Source organism: Archocentrus centrarchus, chromosome 20 (genome assembly GCF_007364275.1).
Source record: "Archocentrus centrarchus isolate MPI-CPG fArcCen1 chromosome 20, fArcCen1, whole genome shotgun sequence".
Lineage (NCBI taxonomy): Eukaryota > Metazoa > Chordata > Actinopteri > Cichliformes > Cichlidae > Archocentrus > Archocentrus centrarchus.
Window position 1 is genome coordinate 25,324,455 of NC_044365.1, and position 18,797 is coordinate 25,343,251.

The 18,797-nt window shown below is 42.0% G+C and overlaps 2 protein-coding genes across 3 annotated transcripts in view; both read right to left on the bottom strand.

Moving 5' to 3' along the window:
* Positions 1–95: 95 nt before the first annotated feature.
* On the bottom strand, positions 96–5,362 carry cry-dash (cryptochrome DASH). The gene is made up of 14 exons (XM_030756570.1): positions 5,008–5,362; positions 4,066–4,238; positions 3,593–3,686; positions 3,378–3,508; positions 3,136–3,284; positions 2,970–3,058; positions 2,795–2,868; positions 2,594–2,683; positions 2,396–2,475; positions 2,239–2,298; positions 1,978–2,135; positions 1,706–1,825; positions 1,335–1,511; positions 96–593 (listed from the first exon to the last, which is right to left on the bottom strand). Exons 1-14 carry the CDS (start codon positions 5,068–5,070, stop codon positions 486–488), a joined length of 1,566 nt encoding a protein of 521 aa, XP_030612430.1. The 5' UTR covers positions 5,071–5,362; the 3' UTR covers positions 96–485.
* A 2,388-nt stretch (positions 5,363–7,750) lies between these two features.
* Positions 7,751–18,797, bottom strand: part of map3k22 (mitogen-activated protein kinase kinase kinase 22) — a 38,893-nt gene continuing 27,846 nt past the window's right edge. For both annotated transcript variants that reach the window (XM_030757062.1, XM_030757061.1), the window contains exons 10-18: positions 18,703–18,776; positions 16,631–16,692; positions 15,070–15,141; positions 14,359–14,523; positions 12,938–13,086; positions 12,690–12,821; positions 11,596–11,725; positions 10,196–10,373; positions 7,751–9,611 (exon numbers count right to left, since the gene is read on the bottom strand). In XM_030757062.1, the coding sequence (XP_030612922.1) occupies positions 9,383–9,611; positions 10,196–10,373; positions 11,596–11,725; positions 12,690–12,821; positions 12,938–13,086; positions 14,359–14,523; positions 15,070–15,141; positions 16,631–16,692; positions 18,703–18,776 (1,191 nt within the window). In that variant the 3' untranslated portion in view covers positions 7,751–9,382. The remainder of the gene's footprint in view (positions 9,612–10,195; positions 10,374–11,595; positions 11,726–12,689; positions 12,822–12,937; positions 13,087–14,358; positions 14,524–15,069; positions 15,142–16,630; positions 16,693–18,702; positions 18,777–18,797) is intronic.

Genomic DNA, 18,797 nt, shown 5'->3' on the forward strand with positions numbered 1-18,797 from the left:
ATTCACAACTGCTCAGAAAGACTTGACTTCCTTGCTCTGATAAACTAGAATAAATCAAATGACAGTGAGATCAAGAAGTCATTTACTGAAGTGGAGAGCAACTTTATTGGAGTTTTTTTTTTTGTAACCATCACACATCGTGGAAAGCAAAAACTGTACAGAAGACCTGCATGAACACAAAGCAACAGTAAGAGTAATCTGTTGATCTGTAAGAAAGAAAGAAAACTTCAACTTAGATCATTATAGTTGATCGTGTAGCAAAACAAAACCACATTGTGGTTTTCACTGTCGACGCATAACCGGAAATGAAGCGAAGGCCCTCGATGTGGCAATTTTCTAGAGAACTGATGGACTATCAGTGAAGTTAAAGCAAATCCTCATTGTTCAACTTCCCCGAATAAACACATCCACACGGATTTTCACAGGAAAAGTTCCAAGTTTAAATCAGAGGCGCATCCATGTGTTCAGTGTTTTGCAGAGCAGCCTCACAGGTTCTTGCTTCTGGAGAAATAGAAGTCGATGCCTCTGTCCCGATGCTGTTTGGGAGTGTGAGACGGGCCTTTCTTTCCTCTTGGTGAAGGTCCTGTGGCACCCTGAAGAAAACAAAAAAAGAAAACTGTATGGAAGAAAATAGTGAGGTAACAATTATGTTAAAATTCCATTACTCATACACAATTAAACCTATTGAAAACAAAATAAGTAAATGTGAAAATACAACTGCAAGTACTTTATTATTTAACAAAAGGGGTTCTTGACTATTGTATATATGCTTAAATGGCCACCTCTAAGGGTCAAGATAAATGTGAGGAATTGAAACAGGGTTGAAAAAAAGAAAAAAGAATATTCGGTGACACAACTTTACATTAACATTTTGTGGATTTTCTAAACGAACACAATGGATAAGGTGACCTTTTCTGGTTATAATAAATGAAAACATGTGAGAAGCTTGAAGGGGAAGTGTCTCGCTTGTGGTGGAACTGGTAACAATGTGACAAGGGGCCCCAAACAGACCAGGGCAGCAGGAAGTTTGTTATTTAATAAGGTAGGGTATGGTGTGAAGTAACAAGTAATTATATCTGCCAGAAAAATATAGTGGGGTAAAAATGCAATATAGCCCTTAGAGCTGTAGTAGAAGTTTTAAATGAAGAAAAAAAAATGAAATACTTAAAAAAAGCACAAGCCCTCTTAATTATTCTACTTAAACAATACTAGAGTAAATTTATGTACATCCAATCACTTTCATTTGCAGCAGTAATGGATTAAAAAAAAAAAAAAACCTAATATAGCAGCACCGCATGATCACACTAACCACTTCCCCTTTCCCAAACACACACCACTTTCTTGCTAATGTGTCTGCTCCATTCAGGTGCCATGACGATGGGAGTCGGGTAGGTCCCCCCAAGGGTCACGTGAGCGTGTGACAGCGCCGCGGCGCTGAGCGCCCAGGGTGTGTGCACGTCACCTCCTCTGATGCTCTGCAACTCTGGAACCCACCGCCGCACGTAGTCACCCTGAAATGTGCGCAAATCGATGAGTCAAAACTAATTTGCTCACATTTTGTCCTATTTTTAAAATCACAATCATGACACAGCAAAGCCTGCAAAAACATGTGACTCAGCTATTTTGTCGTGCAGCACAAAACGGTTAAGCTTTAGACAAAATGTCAAAAGGAAATGAAACAGTTCATACTTCATCTCAAACATACATTACTGTCGTAGTCAAGGCCTTGTTTGATCATGTTGAACTTCCTGTTTTCTCTGGGGTCATTTCCTATGCCAGCGCTGTACAGCCAGTTGCCGTAATTGCTGCAGACATCGTGGTCAATCTTTGGAGGAAAAGTTTTAAAAGATGAGTTTAGCATCAACATCTGAACATTTGCTGCTTTTTTAACACTCTTCAACAACTAAGCTTTGAAATAATTTATAAAAATAATAAACACCTATAATAGTCTTTTATAATCCAGCCTACACTGCTTACCAGAAGGGATTCAAACCACTCAGCTCCCATCCTCCAGTCAAGGCCTAGATCCTTTGTGAGGAAGCTAGCAACATTTTGTCTCCCCCTGTTGGACATAAAGCCTGTCGTTGCCAACTCCCTCATGTTGGCATCAACAAAAGGCACTCCGGTGCGTCCCTCTGTAAGTTCAAGTGACACACAAATTCCCCTTTAAATGCATATAATATACATACCATTTCAGTGCAAAGAATATTTTATGCAGGATGAGTAAAGAGCCCAAACCTTTCCATGCATCAAATAGGTTCATCTCCTTTTTCCACGGCACAGATTTGTCTTGAAGCCCTGAGTTGAAATCCCAATGATATGAAATATACTTTTACTACAGACAACTACAACAAGAATAATAAAAAAATAACACAAACACATCAGCTAATTGTACCTTTGACTTGAAAAATTCGATTTCCGTACTTCACACCCACAAACCTGAAGTAGTCCCTCCACAAAAGTTCAAAAATGACCCTGTAGGAAGCAGTGAAACTCATCAGAAAGTGAAGACAAGTTTTTTCCAGTGAATATATACATTTTGATATATAAAAGCAAGAGTACCAGGTAAAAAAATAGCAGTCCGTGTACTCACCAGTATGTGCTCTGATTAGCTGTCCGCTCCTTCTCGTACTGCTTGATCTGATGATAAATATATCTAGGTGAAATGGAACCCATCGCCAGCCTGCAGAATGCCAACGCCACACAATTAGATGCAATCACAGGAATTACTTGCATGAAATATTAAACTCCATTTAGCAAGCGAGCACCGAGGTAATGACGCATTTGTACTCACCAAGGTGAAAACTTAGTGGAATAATCCACACCGATCAAACCGTTGCGAGTCTCTTTGTAAGCTGCAACTGCATCCTTTAAAGCCGACATCACGCAGGATATTTTATAGATAATCTATGGGATTTTTTTCACTGTTTTGTATACAGTAACTAATGCAACATGCATGTTGTACTCACAGTGTCCCAGAAATAGTGTTTAAGTCTGGTCAGGGCGTGACTCTCCCCACCGCTACAGGGGAAAGCTGAGCGAGGATCAGTCACAGGCTCTGGAAGGGTAAAAGCATTTCAGCACTGGACTGATAAATGATAAATGTAGTGAAATGTGTCTTGGTGGATTGTTCACCTGTCTGTTGCAGGTCTTCTGCTATAGGAATGGGTCCCTCCTCAAGGCCCGGGGGAAGGGGGTTCAGCTTCTCTGGGGTTGGGAACACAGGCCTCACCCTGCCCTCGCTCTCCACTGCCTTTCTGAACTGAGTGTAGACATCAGGCAGCCTAGAAACAGGAGGAAATATTACAAGGCACTTCTTAACCTGCAGTATATCTTTCACGAAAAGGCTTGCTTCCTCTCTGTATCTGCTTTCACACCTGGACATGTGGGGGAATGGTAGATCATCTCTGTGGTAAAGCGTAGAGCCCCAGCAGGTATGAACTCTGACCTTCATCTGCGCACAGACTTCCTTTACCTTTTTCTCCACATTCAGCTCTTCTGAAGTAACCTGCAGAAAGAACATATGGAGGTAAGAACCATGCCCCAATCACCAGACAGTGTTGATGCTATTATCTGTAATACGAGAAAGCACCTCTTCATGGAAAGCCACACTGCTGACAGAGCCCAGTTGCTTGATGAGATCTGCAACTACGTCCTCTGGCTTACCCAGTCTCACCACGAGATTGCTGTCAAACACACACACACACACAAAATAAACACACAGAAACACATGCATAAGCCTCATTCCATGCCAGGCAAGCTGCATCCTGGGTAGAGGGCTAGCTGACAGGAAAAAAGTAATGGGAACAGTGTGTGCAGAATCCATGTTAATATAAACATAAACCCCTGTAAGGCCAGGTGCGTCCTGATCCTGTTACGTGTATCGGTTCAGTCCTAGAAAGCCAAGGACAGTGTCTTCACTGAGTTAACAATAACATAATACAAAAGTAAACCTATCACTTATACAAATCTTTCAAATAGACTGTGGTTCAGAGCAATGCTCTCACAAATCTGGACAGTGGAGTTAGGTAAAGAATAAAGAACAGTGAATGACAGTTTTATTACCTGCCTTTGTTGATCAATGTGTTTCTGAGGTCTCTGATACTCTCCAGTAAGAAGCGCAGACGGAAAGGCCCAGTCTTTGGTAGGTTGTAGTTGTAAGTGCCCACATAGTGTCTGGGGTCGAAGCAGTACAGTGGGACGATGTATTCAGCATTTCTTTGAGCCCAGTGGAAAAGCTGCATATCAAGCATACAATAAATGCACTGATGCAAAAACATGAAGCAGCACATCTGAGTTTATGATAGAAACATTCTTTTTTTTTTTCTTTTCTTTTTTTTACTACACATATGCCTACTTTGATGTTTAAATGTTTAAAGCGCCTTAAATTTTCTAAATTCCTTTTTCTTTTTTTTTAAATTATTATTTACAAAATTATAACCAGATATCACACGTTTATGGAAGCTTGTTTCTACCACTGAAATAAATAAATAAAGCCAGCCAGAGCTAAGCCGAAATTGCGAGTTATTATCTCAAATCTTCAAGTTACGTATCTCAAAATTTCAACTTACAAAGTATGTTTACATTTCAAGTTACTTCCGAGTAAGTCGAAGTTTTGAGATGAGTAACTCGAAATTTCAAATTATAAAGTTTTTTCCAGTGGAAGACACAAGCTTCCATACAAATTAGATACAAAACACAGAATTGGGCTTAAAAGCAGACTAGAAATAATACTTTTAACATATAATTTCTTCTATTTTGTGGCAAATTAAAAATGTGCAAGCGCTAAACTTTGAGGGAAATGCTTTTATTCTGGAGGGCGTGTACCGGAAGTAATACAGCAGTCGCGTAGCTGCAGGCAAAATTAGAGTTATTTTAATGTGGACGTTAAAATGTTTAACATGTTTACGTAATGTCGGTAACAAAGCAGATGCTTAACACGCAAAGTAATTACGTTTTCTAACACTAAAGTTAATCAACGTCGTATTTCTACAAACACACTCCTACCTCATTGTCGTGGACACGCAAGTCGTTCCTTAGCAAACATATTACTGTACGGGAGGTAGACATATTTGTGTTGTTTACTCCACAGCAGAATTAGTCGTGTCTGAAACAAACAAACACACACAAAGGCTTCTGTATCAGAGAGTTGTATCCTCCCGGGTCGGTGTCTGTTGTCGGTTCGGCGGCTCCTCTCCTGCAGTCACGTTTTCAGACATGACGTTACAAAACGGCAGGTTTTGTAACGTGGTTTTCTAACAGCTGCTCTTAGTCGGTTTTCGTCAAAATTGTCTAAATATTTACACTGTGTTATTTTCGAGGCAGGCCTTTTACTTTTTCTTTAAATTTCGCATGTTCCTTGGATCATTGTTTGGCATGTGTACATTTTTTTTCTTATAACATCTTATGCAAATGTGGTCATCATCACACTCATTGGTCCCCACGAGTTTGCTGCAAGACAGAAAAGTTTTGTTGTTGTTGTTTTTTAATTTCTTTTATGCATTTTCAATTATAAAAATGAGACCATTAACAAATTCCAGCCTATATCTATTTTTCCCCTTTAAAACAGAATTACCACCTAAAGGGGGATGTGTCCAGCCTACTGATAGGTTGTAACTATTATTCAGTTAGAAAATAATGCATGACTGACATATAAAACGACAAATAGTATAAAGGTAATACACAGAGAAAAGTTAGAGTCATTTGACTCAGCTGTTCTCAAAGGAAAATCTGCAAGATTTGCAGGGTGCACAAAGTAATTTACTGTACATTATAAAAGTGTGCTGTAATATTTAAAAGTGCACATCAGCAGGTGGTGATCATTTATGGCAAAACAATTACTGTGCACTTTACTGTCATCCACCTTATCTCTGGGCCATAAAAAATTCTGTTAGGATTCTGATACATTATGTCTCATGTGCCTCAAGTATTTAAGTTGAAAATTTTAATTATACACATACACATTTATATATATATATATATATATATATATATATATATATATATATATATATATATATATATATATATATATATACACACACACACACACACACACACACATAAACTATACACTCACAGGCCACCTGTTCTGCTGCTTATTAATATAAAATATCTAATCATCCACATGGCTGCAACTCAGTGTATTTAGGGATGGTCAAGACAACCTGCTGAAGTTTAAACTGAGGATCAGAATGAGGATGTTAAGTGACCTTGAACAGGGCATGGTTGATAGTGCCGGACGGGCTGGTCTGAGTATGTTACAAACTTCTGATCTACTGGGATTTTCCCACACAACCACCTCTAGGGTTTACAGAGAATGATCCAATAAAGAGAAAATATCCAGTGAGTAACAGTTCTCTGGGTGAAAATGCTTTATGTCAGAGGGAAATGGCCTGTATGCTTTATGCTGATAGGAAGATGACAGTAAGTGAAATAACCACTTGTTACAACCAAGGTATGCAGAAGAGCATCTCTGAATGCGCTACACCAGGGATCCTCACATCCAGGCCTCGAGAGCCGGTGTCCTGCAGGTTTTAGATGTGTCCTTGATCCAACACACCTGAACCAAATGGCTGAATTACCTCCTCAGTATGCAGTCAAGTTCTCCAGAGTCCTGCTAATGACTTCTATGTTTGACTCAGGTGTGTTGAAACAGAGACATCTAAAACCTGCAGGACACCGGCTCTCGAGGCCTGCATGAGAGGATCCTTGCACTACACAATGAAGCAGCAGAAGACCACACCAGGTGTGGCAGCTCACCAATACTGGGCAAAAGAAGATTGGAAAAATGTTGCCTGATCAGATAAGTTTTGATTTCTGCTGCGACATTCAGATGGTAGGGTCAGAATTTGGCGTAAACAACATGAACACATGGGTCCATCCTTCTTTGTATCAACAATTCAGGCTGCTGCTGGTGGTGTAATGTGGAAGATCATTTCTTGGCACACTTTGGGTCCCTTAGTATCAGCTGACAATCATTTAATTACCACAGTTTGCCTGAGTATTGTTGCTGACCATGTCCGTCCCTTTATGACCACAGTGTACCCATCTTCTGATGGCTGCTTCCAGCAAGATAACACACCATGTCAGAAAGTTCAAATCATCTCACACTGGTTTCATGAACATGACAATGAGTTCATTGAACTCAAATAGCCTCCACAGTCTCAGATCTCAGTCCAATAGAGCGCCTTTGGGATGCGGCGGAACGGGAGATTCACATCATGGATGTGCAGCAACTGTGTGATGCTTTCATTTCAATGTGGAAACTTGTCATTACTTATGTAATACTATGTAAGAAAAATGAAATTGGTCCAAATTGAAATTTTGTCAGTGGGTATGAAAGTTCAGAGTTCTGCTTCTGACATTTTGGGAAAAAATGGGGCAAAAATGTCCAACGTTTCATTCAATTTGCAAAATTATTAAAAAAAAAAAAAAAAAAAAATCACACTGAAACCGTCTTAGAACCTTTATTAAGTTAAATGTACAAAAATTCAATGACTTGATACATTTCATGTTTCAAGGCTTTTTCATTAAGACAAAAAAATCTCTGTCCCATTCGAAAGCCTAACAGTCTTTTCATTCTGCCCACCAGCTCTCAAAGGGACAATCATTCATACTCCTGTCTAAATCACAGTACAATCTACTGTATAACATAGCTATTTCAAATAGATTTGTTTATAATGTAAAAAGAAATTTCATACAAAAGTGCAGAACAATATGTATGTACAATATTCATCATCTGTTTCTATTTTTTTTTTTCCATATAAAAGAATTTCAGCAAATCCTGTGTGTGCTTTCTACCAAACAGCTTCTCGCCTTACAAGGAAGCTCTCTGCTTTGGCAGTGAACATTTGTGTTTACAAGCAGATTCAGATAAGGCACTAACAAGGGTCAAAAAAGATTGGATCATTCTTTAAGTGCCTATGTATTACAGCAAGCCACTTCACCTCCAACATCGATCCCACCCCCAAGTTAAAGTTTCATCGCATCTCCGCTTTAAAGAACACCAACATCCTCCTCCATCCTTGCAACTTGAAATTTTTTGGCAATTTGCAAAAAATAAGCTCCCTCTCATGTGACGTTACACAGAGCACAGTGCGCTGACAAGTTATAAAGTGACCCATTCAGGTGGCGTGGAAAGCTAAATAAAGGCATGGGGTGAAGTTACAACGAAAGCAGAAATGAGACGCTTCCTTTCAGTCTAATTTCACGATCACGCGTATAACAGCACAATGTGATGTCGATGCATCCGATTTGGTCTGTGCAGTGTACTGTGCACGAAGCTGCCATAACACAGGAAAGGCCATAGGGCTCTGAGGTGACAAAAAGTCTGACATGACTAATACTGTACTTTTTTTTTTTTTTTTTTGGTAATTATCAAAAGTTTTCAGTCTCTGCAACGTTTCTTTGGCCACTTCTGAATGGAACAAGGCTCACTGCATGGGAGGATGGAATGACAACAGTAGTGTTGGTATTGCTTAAGAGACATTGCACACTAATGCAAAAAAAAAAAGTTTTGGTTCCTCTTTTTCTCTTTTCACTGGAACAAAATTCTCACTGTGAAATCATTTAAAAAAAAAAAAGAAAAGAAAAAAAGCATCAAATAGAAAAATATCTCCTGGGCTGATTATCCTGCATGTTGGAAATGTTTCAATGCATGATATCAAAAAGTGCAACACTGAATCCTTCTAAACGGGGTCTGAGTGCTATGAAAGCGGGGTACTGATAACCCTCTGAGACTTTATAAAAGACATTCTTACTTACTTACTTGTAAGGCGTTGGTAAAAATACATTTACATTTTTTTTAATAGAATGACAGACATCTGCTAGGATGACTTTATATGCATCATATAAAAATATTTTACCATCTTAAATTCTACCGACAGCTTTCTTGGGCTGATGAGAAACTTACAGTACGGTCATATGTGATCAATGTAATCACAAATACGTCTCCTTGATCCCAAGACACTGTTCTGCAGCAGTAAATAGGTGTAAAGTGAGACCCAGAAAGCTTGACCAAGCACTTTGTTCTAACTCGGGTCACTTCCTGCGCTTGTTAAAGGACAGCAGTCTGGAGCTCGAGACTGCCAAGAGCCTTCTTGTTAGTCCCCTCCTGAGGAAACACTTTATGCAAAGCCTCAGAGGACTCCTGAGGTCTTACAGCAGTCGCCCTTCCCTCTCAGGAAATAGTCCAGGTTGAGCTAGTTGGTGAGCGATGCAGACACTAGTGGTAGACAGGGCAGGAAGTTGGGAGTGATACTGAGCCCTGGAGCTTGGTGACGAGGAGAAAGCCCTGGGAATGGGGCGGGCTGGAGAGAAGGGGATGCACCGGGGCCATGGTGGCCTCCCAGGCAGGGAAGGGGAAAGGGGTCCATAGGCCTCAGAAGCTGCCCTGAACAAAGGGGTGGCTGAGCAGAATGTCTGCAGTGGGCCGCCACTTCTCCTCCACAAACACCTGCCGCAGGAAGTCCCTGCAAGTGTCGGACACACCCTCTGGAAGCGTGGGCTTTGTGGGCTGGGTGGCAATCTTAAAAATGGCTGCCATGGCTTCGTACTCGGCCCACGGAGGTTTCTGGGTCAACATCTCGACAACGGTGCAGGCAACACTCCTGAAGGAAAACGGCACAGCAGGAAAACTGATTTGTATGCGGTTCAGCCTGTGTCTATTGTCTACCTTGCACCTCCAACTGTTGTGTCAAATACCAGAGTTGACCTTTGACACATGCCTAAATCAAAACAAACTTATTTCAGTATTGTACTCTCTCTCTAAAGCTTGCAACTAGAATCTCACAAATCTAAATGGAAGTCAGTACTGTTTGGTAATACAATGATCAGTTAGTATATCTGGCATCTTATCAAGGCTGTAAGAGCACTCTATTACAAAACTAAACTGGCACATACCATCCTTACTTAAAGTTCATACTGATGGGAGTTTCTATAACAGTCTATCCATAAAAGGCATCTATTTGTTTATTTATTCCATTTATTACTGATCTGCATTTCTAATTCCAACATCCCAGTGTGTTAAATGTCACCAGTGTACATTCCACAGCAATTTACTAATAGCAATATAATTTATTGCTTTATAACCCATCTGCTGAGGTCACTTTATTGCCTTTGCTTTTACAGCAACGGTAACAATCTGATTGTTTTCTTCCTCAATCATCACAGCTCTATCTTATTATTTCCTTACCATACATCAGCTTTCCTCCCATATCCCTCCCCATTGATGACTTCAGGGCTCATCCAGTAGGGGGTGCCAGTGACAGATTTGATTCCCGTACCAGACATGCAGATGGTCTGGATACGTTTGCTGGCTCCAAAGTCTCCAAGCTTCACGTTCCCTGAGGAGTCTCTCAGGATGTTAGCACCTGGTGGAACGAAACAAAATGAGCTTGAAAGTATTCAAGAATCTCCTGAGAGCCATAAAATATAAGGGACGCTGACAATTTGGAGTTTCAGTTAATGATTTGGTTAAAAAAGTGACCGTGCCAGAAATTCAGCTGAAGGAAGAAGAGGAAAGGTCTCGACTGTGTGGGTTATTGAATACCGGCAGACTTATTTTTAAAAGCATATCTTTCCAAAATCTTTATACAAATACTGTGCTTAGTCAGCTCCACAAACAGGGAAGCTTAACTTTCTTTTCACATTTCTCACACGGAGGAAAAAAAAAACCTCATTGGGTTCAGAAAATTAAATACTAAATAAACTGTCTGCTCCACAAGAGACAGATCGGACCTCAACACCCTTTCTCCTCCTATCTTAGTAATTTTCCAAACGTAGCTCCGTCTATCCCGTTTCCTTCAGCCACACCACTTGTTTGATCAGTGACTAATGTGCACCACTCACCCTCCACACCCACCAAGAGACTGGCAGGCTGCAAAGAAGAAAATTTAGAGGCTCAAACTGTAACCTTTACTTTTTACTGCTCACATCACCAAGCTGCTTCCACTGCCTGCACGTTTCCTGTGTGTAGGACGATGGGTTCTCTAATAATTCAACCCTTTGAAAATAAATTCACAGAAACTTCCAGCTGGTCCAGACTGAATGTGAATGTGGCGTCGAGCTCGAGTTAGAAAAAAAAAACTGCATGTGCTGACAGCTCTTTTACTGCAAAAAGAAATGTTCAGTGGTGAGATGAGCACAACATATATTACACGTGAAGAGCCTTTCTGAGTGGAAAATCCCACCCACATGTGCTCTTCATAGAGCCTGCCCAGTCCTGCGAGACCTACTATCTTTTTTCCCCACCAGACAGTATATTCCCCTCTTTCTTGGCCACGGCTTAACGAAGCAGTAACTCCCAAAGCTGTGGGCAGCCAAACCAAAACCTTTCCGTCCGGTGTTGAACATTTTTAGAACGGCCAATTTCACTTTCAGCATGAAGCCTAATATATCTCAAAGGGAAGTTCAAAATAGCACATTTTTCCAGGCTCGTTCTGTAGACGATGAATAACCAAATGAGGAAATGTCAAACTGAATAAAAATGAATGAATCTGTAGTTTTTCCTCAGCAACAGTCACTGCAATAGGACCTCGTAAAGAAAGTTTTTCAAATGTGAGTGTTTATCAGTTACAAATGCCCATCGCTTACCTTTGATGTCCCGGTGTACAATCATGTTGCTGTGCAGGTAGGAGACTCCTTGAAGGATCTGCCGGGTATATCTCCTTGTCACCTTCTCTGTCAGGGCCCCATAGGCTTTTAGCTGGTCTTTTATCGAGCCCTAGAGAGAGAAACAAAAAGCGTGTGTGAGAGAATGAATGGGCGTGACAGACAAACGTGTAAAATTAGAGAAAATCTTTGGTTTGGTGCAATATAGTTATTTTTCTGGAAAACGTGGGTGTTCCAGCTAATTTGTTTTTTTTGGGAAAGCATCCTCTAAGCCAACTTTTAAGTACAAAAACTGAGTATAAGCATGTAACACGCTGAAAGAAGTCATTAATGAGCAGCATTTCCATCCGTTTCCTGGTTTCGGCTCCTCTCGGGGACACTGCAAGAGCTAAGACCTGATCCTGTAACACCTGAGATGCACTTTTAGAGTGAAAACAAAACCTCTGCCTCTTCACTTCCAGCTGTCAACAAAGACACCGCAGGAGCTCTCTGAGGGACACTTGGCCCTCCCTCCTCGGGACCACTAAAGTGTTATCGGTCAGCCGCAGCAGTGCAACCGTGCCACGCAGCCACACAAAAGCTTGGCACTGTCACCTCCTGTCTTACCTCTGCCAGCACCAGCGAAACATAAACATTTCCAATTTCCAGACAATGTGTGACTAAGACACTCAACGTCTCTGGGAAATAAAAAAAATAGCTCAGGAAATATTAAAAACATGCTCAGGGACAGGGTCCACAGGCGACAGTTGCTCATTAAAGTGCTCATTTAGTAAGAAAATGATCTCATAAAATGAGCTGTTCTGCTGACATCAACCACACAGACGACATGTTTGTTGACAGCTGGTGACATTTCTAAATAGATTCTACCAGATGTGGCTGGTAAGGGTTTGATTTTAATGTTTGTATTAAAATGTCTCTGTAACTATCTTTACAGCCAGAACAAGTTCAGCGACACATTCTCAGACATTAATTGTTTTTAAGAGTCAATCAAATTTTAAAGACTGCTGTCTCAATGTCGCACTGGAGTGTGATTAAATTGACTTAAATTGACTTAAAACGTCCCGCAGAATACGCACCCCGGGCATGAACTCAACAAAAATGGTGAGTTTTCTCTGCTCGAGGTCCCGAAGACAGCCGTAGTACTGAACAATCCTCTCGTGACGCAGATTCTTCAGCAGCTGAATCTCACACTCCAGAGCATTCACTTCCTACAGAAAAAAATAAAAAATAAAGGTGAAATTATGGCCTTCAAATGATAAAAATCACCGCATCGTACGCCTTAAAATACATGCAAATCTAAACAGGTGTGAGGGTTTTTTCTCACCTTGCTGGTTTCTTGACAGTCGGGATCAAAGGGCACCTGCTTGGCGGCCAGCTCGCGGCCCGTGTCAGCATCGTAGCAGAGGTAGACCTCCCCGAATGCCCCTCGGCCCAGGAGCTTTCCTTGTCGCCAGTTGACTGGCGCCCGAGGTGCTGCAGAAATAAAACACCAGACTATGAAACCCCCCCCCAGTAATTTATTTTGTTGCTAAGCCTCCCGAGACAGGCAGCTTCTCTCTGATATACTGATCTGAGAGCACGCTAAAAAACTAAAACATGCTTCAAAATCCATCACTCGCACATTAACTTCACCGAGACTAGACATCGAGCCCACCGCAATTTCTTAAATCACTCCCACTGCAGACCCTGCTCAGACTGGGGAAACCCCAGATATCACAGTCAAGCAGTGGAACCGCAACCCGCCAACACACACTGTGAAAACCTAGAAGGCTCATCAGAACGGCTCTCATCCTCTCAGGCTCAGACTCCAGGACTTTGTTTTGGAACGAGCAGGCTTCTTTGTGGCTGCGTTAGACTGTTTGGTCGTGCGTGGGTGAGAAGGACACCAGAGACAGACGCATCGACCACAGACTGCTGAGCAGAGCTTTGGTATTGTGATGAAAACAGTTTCTGGGCAGGATGTATAGACTAAATGAGGACAGATGTGATTAGTGAGCCTGTGACACGGCTTAATTTGGATGATGAGGGGGAATTCTGCATGCTGTGACATTCAGTACAACTGTACATTACTTCTGCTCCTACTGATGTCCTACAACTAAGAATTAAAACACATTTGACAGAATATGTTTGCTTTGTTTCAATTTATTATGGTGCAATACATCTGTTCAAGGAAAATTAAATCCTCAAATACACTGCTCTCTATCATCAGTTTGTAAATCGCTTGCTCACTGCAAAGATTTTACTTTGAATCACTGAAATCAGTCATTCCTCTGTTTAAATTAGGAACTATCTGATCACAGGGGAAGTGAATAAGTTCACAAACCAAATAATTATTTAGAAGATAACATTCTGAAAAAATTTTCAGTTATTTTCAAGCTAAAATACTTGCGGTTTCGGCTTCTCAGCTGTAAGGATTTTCTGTTTTTTTTCCATTTTACATAATCAAGGATGCAAGTTTGAAGATGTCACCTTGTGCTTTCGGTATCCCCCCCCCCCCAAGTAGTTGCTTACATTTCAAAGATTAAATTCTCAATCATTTAATCAAGATGATAATCACCATCTTGTCCATGTGGCTCCCGACAAGAGGAGGAAAATCTGACTTTTCTGTATTTATCTAAGGCTCATCAGTGTTAATTAGTCACATGAGCCACATCCACAAATACAGCCGTATTCTCCAAAACGTTTATTTCACAGTGTTGAGTGCATGTTCCCCCTGTTTCAAAATATTTAAAGTGAATCACTTACATTTGGCTGTACCACGCTGGCAGCTCTTCTCAGCAGTACGGCCCAGCGAGCGCAGGTCACTGTACTGCAGCGTGCTGTCTCCGTTATAACTTCGAGTGCGGCTGGAGGGAACCAGCTGGAAAAGGTTCTCCTGCGGCATGAAGCTCCGCGGCAGCGTCCTGCGTCCTGCAAACACAGAAATAAATAAATAAAAAAAAAACAAAAAATCAGCCCCTTTAAAACACTTTACTCTTACAGGTCTTTTGACTGCATTGTGAATCTGCTTTCACACAGTTAACTTTACAGGTGCATTGCATATAGTGAGCTCTTGGCCAAGACTTGAGGCCAGCCAGAGCAGAGTGCCTTTCGCCACTCCGTCCCACTTCCCTTCAGACAGGAAGCAGGCCGCTGTGTTTTTATACAAGTTTGGGTTCACCGCAGGGAAATGTAAATCACTGCTAGCCAAGGTTAACCTCTGAGTAAGCAATCACTAGCAGCTGCCTGAAACTGCGAGCCAGCAGTTCGTGTAATAAATCTCCACGAGGTGCAAAAAAAAAAAAAAAACACTCTAAAGCGGTGAATAATATTCCAAAATATTTTGGAATTTTGCACGTGAAGTTAGAAGACCCTGACCACACTGCAGGGTAAATAGTGGTGTCACATCTGTTAGTTCCCTTGTTAATTCTGTGTAATTGTGCCATTGTTATTGTTTCAGCAAAGCTCGTTTCTTACTATCTCCGTAATCCTTGCTGCGATTTGGCAACTGGAACTGGCGTGGGAAAGTCCCTCCTTTCCCATGGCGACCTGAAAAAGAGCAATGAGAGGCAGAGAGGTGTCAGTAAGGAGATAATCCAAGCCTCAACGATTAGTCTCACATTACACCCAACTGTCAGAGACAACACTTCTGAATTTAGTTGTGTTTAAACACTAAGTAATGCTAATAATGCAAGTTTAATGGCTTGGAAGCGGCGAGGCGCGCAGACGCGACACAGCTCCTGCTCATCCCTGCGCGTCCAATCGAGCTGAAAAGCAGCAGAATGGGACGCGGCCCGTCGCGCACTGAACGGAGCCGCTGTTGTCGCCTCGCTGCAGCCAACGCAGAAACTGAGGACAGCTTGTGCGTGCTAACTTAGCATTAGCTCTGAACAGCGGAGCAGTAACTAAAGGCAGGTGGGGAGCGCTGCTGACGCACGCGAGCGCTGACACGCGGCTCTCTCGCGGCAAACGCACAATAAACGGAGAGGAGCGGAGCCACTTGGAATTGAAAGCAGCTGTTCTGTCAGATGACTGCCTCCCCTCATGCTGTTTTTGTGGCTGTATCCCATGGATACTGGAGTTATTTTTTGTGTTTGGCAGAGTGGGATGGAGAGGAAAAATCTACTCACAGGGAATGGTAAACAAATACTGTAGCCCTCAGCAGAAGGGCCACACAGCTTTACATCTGGGAGGGTAGCGTGTGTGTGTGTGTGTGTGTGTGCAAGCACGTGTTTGCATACCCAAGTGAGTCTTCAAGTTCTTGCTGCAGCTACAGTATGACGTTCACTCACCAGTATAGACAATGTGCAGAACTTCCTTTTCAATTTACAGCATGGGGGAGGTGAAAGAGGAAAAGAAATGACCAGATTGAGAGAGAGAGAGCCGATGCAGCTCCTCTGTTCATGAGGGTTAGTGCGGCTTTATCTCTCATCCTGCTTTAATTGATCTGCCTTCTGAAGAAAAGAGGACAGACCGGGACCCCCAGGGACAAAGAAGAGATGAGCAGGGGGCCATCAAGAAGAGAGGGGAAGTGATCATGCTGTGGGAGGGCAGCAACATCTATTAAAAGTGGAGTTTGGGATGAGAGATAAAATGGGATGAGGTAAAAAGAAAAAAGGCAATGAATAGAGGGGTCCACACAGAAGAGTGTGCACAAGATAGCAAAGGAAGAGTTACAATACTATTGCACTCACTTCCCCACCTCATGAGACTTGAGGAATACAACCAAGATTCACCATAACCCCTTCTTCATTTTAAGTATATACCCACAGATAAAACCCTCGAATAATATAATCTCCCCTTTCATTAGCATTCTCTACAAGGGGGAAACATTTTAGATAAGCGAGAGCTACACTGAAGCAGAGGTTCTCCTGCAAAGCAGGCTGTGCAGCTATAATTACCACAGGAAAACCTAAGAACAGACAAAGCTTTCGAATAATGAGCACACTTTTGCACCCCTCTTTGTTCTGCAGTTTTTGAGCTGAGAATAAGACATTTTTAGAACTGGAGAGACTGCTGCAGATTTGTCCTCTCTTACCTTTGTATTCATAGTTGAGGTTCAGGTAATTGTTATCACGGTTGTTCTGTGAATAAGGAGGGCTGAAATGACAGAAAGCAGGGAGGGAAAGTTGAAAAAAATGTTTTTTGCTCTTTATTCGGTAATTTCCCCTTATCTTCAAACAAAGTCTGCCTACAGCTGCTGGCCTGAAACTTCAGAATGGGCTTCGACTGCAAAGCAGCACGAAATGCCTCAGAATGGCTTTTGCATTCAAACTACTTTTCTGTCACTCACAGTCGATATTAAAACAGCAAAGTGCAAAATTAGAAAAGTTAAGTTGGTAGGTAGGAACATTTCTGCACTGACAATGCGGAACTGCTTGTTACTGAACTAGCAGCCAGACTAATGATATATCATTTAATGTCTGTATGTGCATCCAACCTCCCACCCTCCCCGACCATTTCCAATAAGTCCCGTCCCGACAAACCGACAGAGAGTGACGTCTCTGTTGACCGCGGGGCCACGAGACCCTGGATAAGGGGCACGCATGCCCGTTTGCAGGGAAAAGTTCCATGCACTCGTTTCCTGCCATTGTTCTGCAGCCTGGAGCCCAGATAAGCCTCGTGCAGGTAGAACTGTTTCCGTTCTGCTCTCTCTCTCTCTCTGGGCTCACTCGCTTTTATTTTTCCTTTGATTCAAATTCATGATTTTCTTTCCTTTGATTCAAATTCATGATTTTCTCTCTTCAGCCTTTCCCACTTTACTCTCACTCTTTCACCACTTCTTGCTTTCTGGCTCAGTTTTTCCAGCATGTCGCCTGCTCACTCTTTCACATCTCCCACTCAGTCTCTGTTTCTGTCTGTCTCTCTCGTGATAACGGAGGAATCCAGGCGTCCAGATAAGAGTCCTGTCACTATGGCAACAGCAAAGTGACCCGATTCCTTTTTCAACACAGACAGCAGAGGAAGGGTCAGGGAGCTACGCTGGTCTTTAGCACATTTACAAACTTCACTGAAAGCCTCTGGCTACTTCTCTGTGAGTGCGTGTGTTGCAACACGTACCCTCACATCCAAGTGTGTACACAAGTACTCTGTGATGCAAAGCATGCCTCACATCTCCGTGAACTAGAACGTGTACATCAGCTTACTAATAACTGAAGGAATCGCCGTATGTCCGTTTATATGTGGCTGACAAGCTCATATGATCAACCTAACAGCAAACACACGCATGTTTTCTTGGAGATCCCTGGACAGTCTGTGTTCTACTACAAGCTCATTCCAACAATCATCAGCATATGAGGCATTTACGGAATATCAATAAATTGCAGTGTTGACTGGTAGCCCGCTTTTAAAGCATTTAGGGGAAACACCAGCAAATTGCACCTACTGTTAGCCTGAATGTAAAATGTTTAAGTAACATCGGGAAATAGTAGAATCTACCGACAGTCTGCAGATGAGACACTTGGGGAACATTATTTAGCCGTGACGGAAAGCAATAATCTACAAATGAGGTGTTTATCATAAGGATATGCTAATTGTAGCTATATAAAATAACCTGTATCACACTCTTGCCAATGTATATGACGATAGCAACACATTTTCTTAAATGTGTTGCTATCGTCATGCGCATTGGTCACAAACCACAAAGAGAACTAGCAGAAAAAAATTGCAGCGAACTTCTAGCACATTGGTGAAAAAGTGGAATACGATTGGCCACAAAGTCAAGCCTGCCACCCCACATCAGCTTATAGTTCCTGCTTCCCCTGCATCCCACCTCCACCCCAACTCTGCCTTTTTATGCTGTTCATCTCATTGTTTTGTTCTGTACCAGGGGTCTTACTGCAGCCTTGTGCTCTCCATGTATGGCAGAGCCATACTGCCAAATAAACTGCTGAAGTGATCCTGACAGCTCTCACATCAAATTATTCACAGATGTAGCATCACTACATTGTGCAAGTCTGATGTTTTGATACCTCTCTGCTGTCCCACTATCCATTTTGTCGCTGAGATGGTTATGTCAAAGCAGGCTTGCATTTGGGCATGTTCTTGAGTAGTCACTGTATGAAGCCACAAAGACGGGGGTTATAAATCACTCACTACATGATAACTCACCTGTCCAGCGCTTGATCTATTGATTGGCAGCTGCTCGACAGTGAGTTGTCTGCACTCCCAAAGGGATCCAGCATCTGACAGATATAATTCAAAAA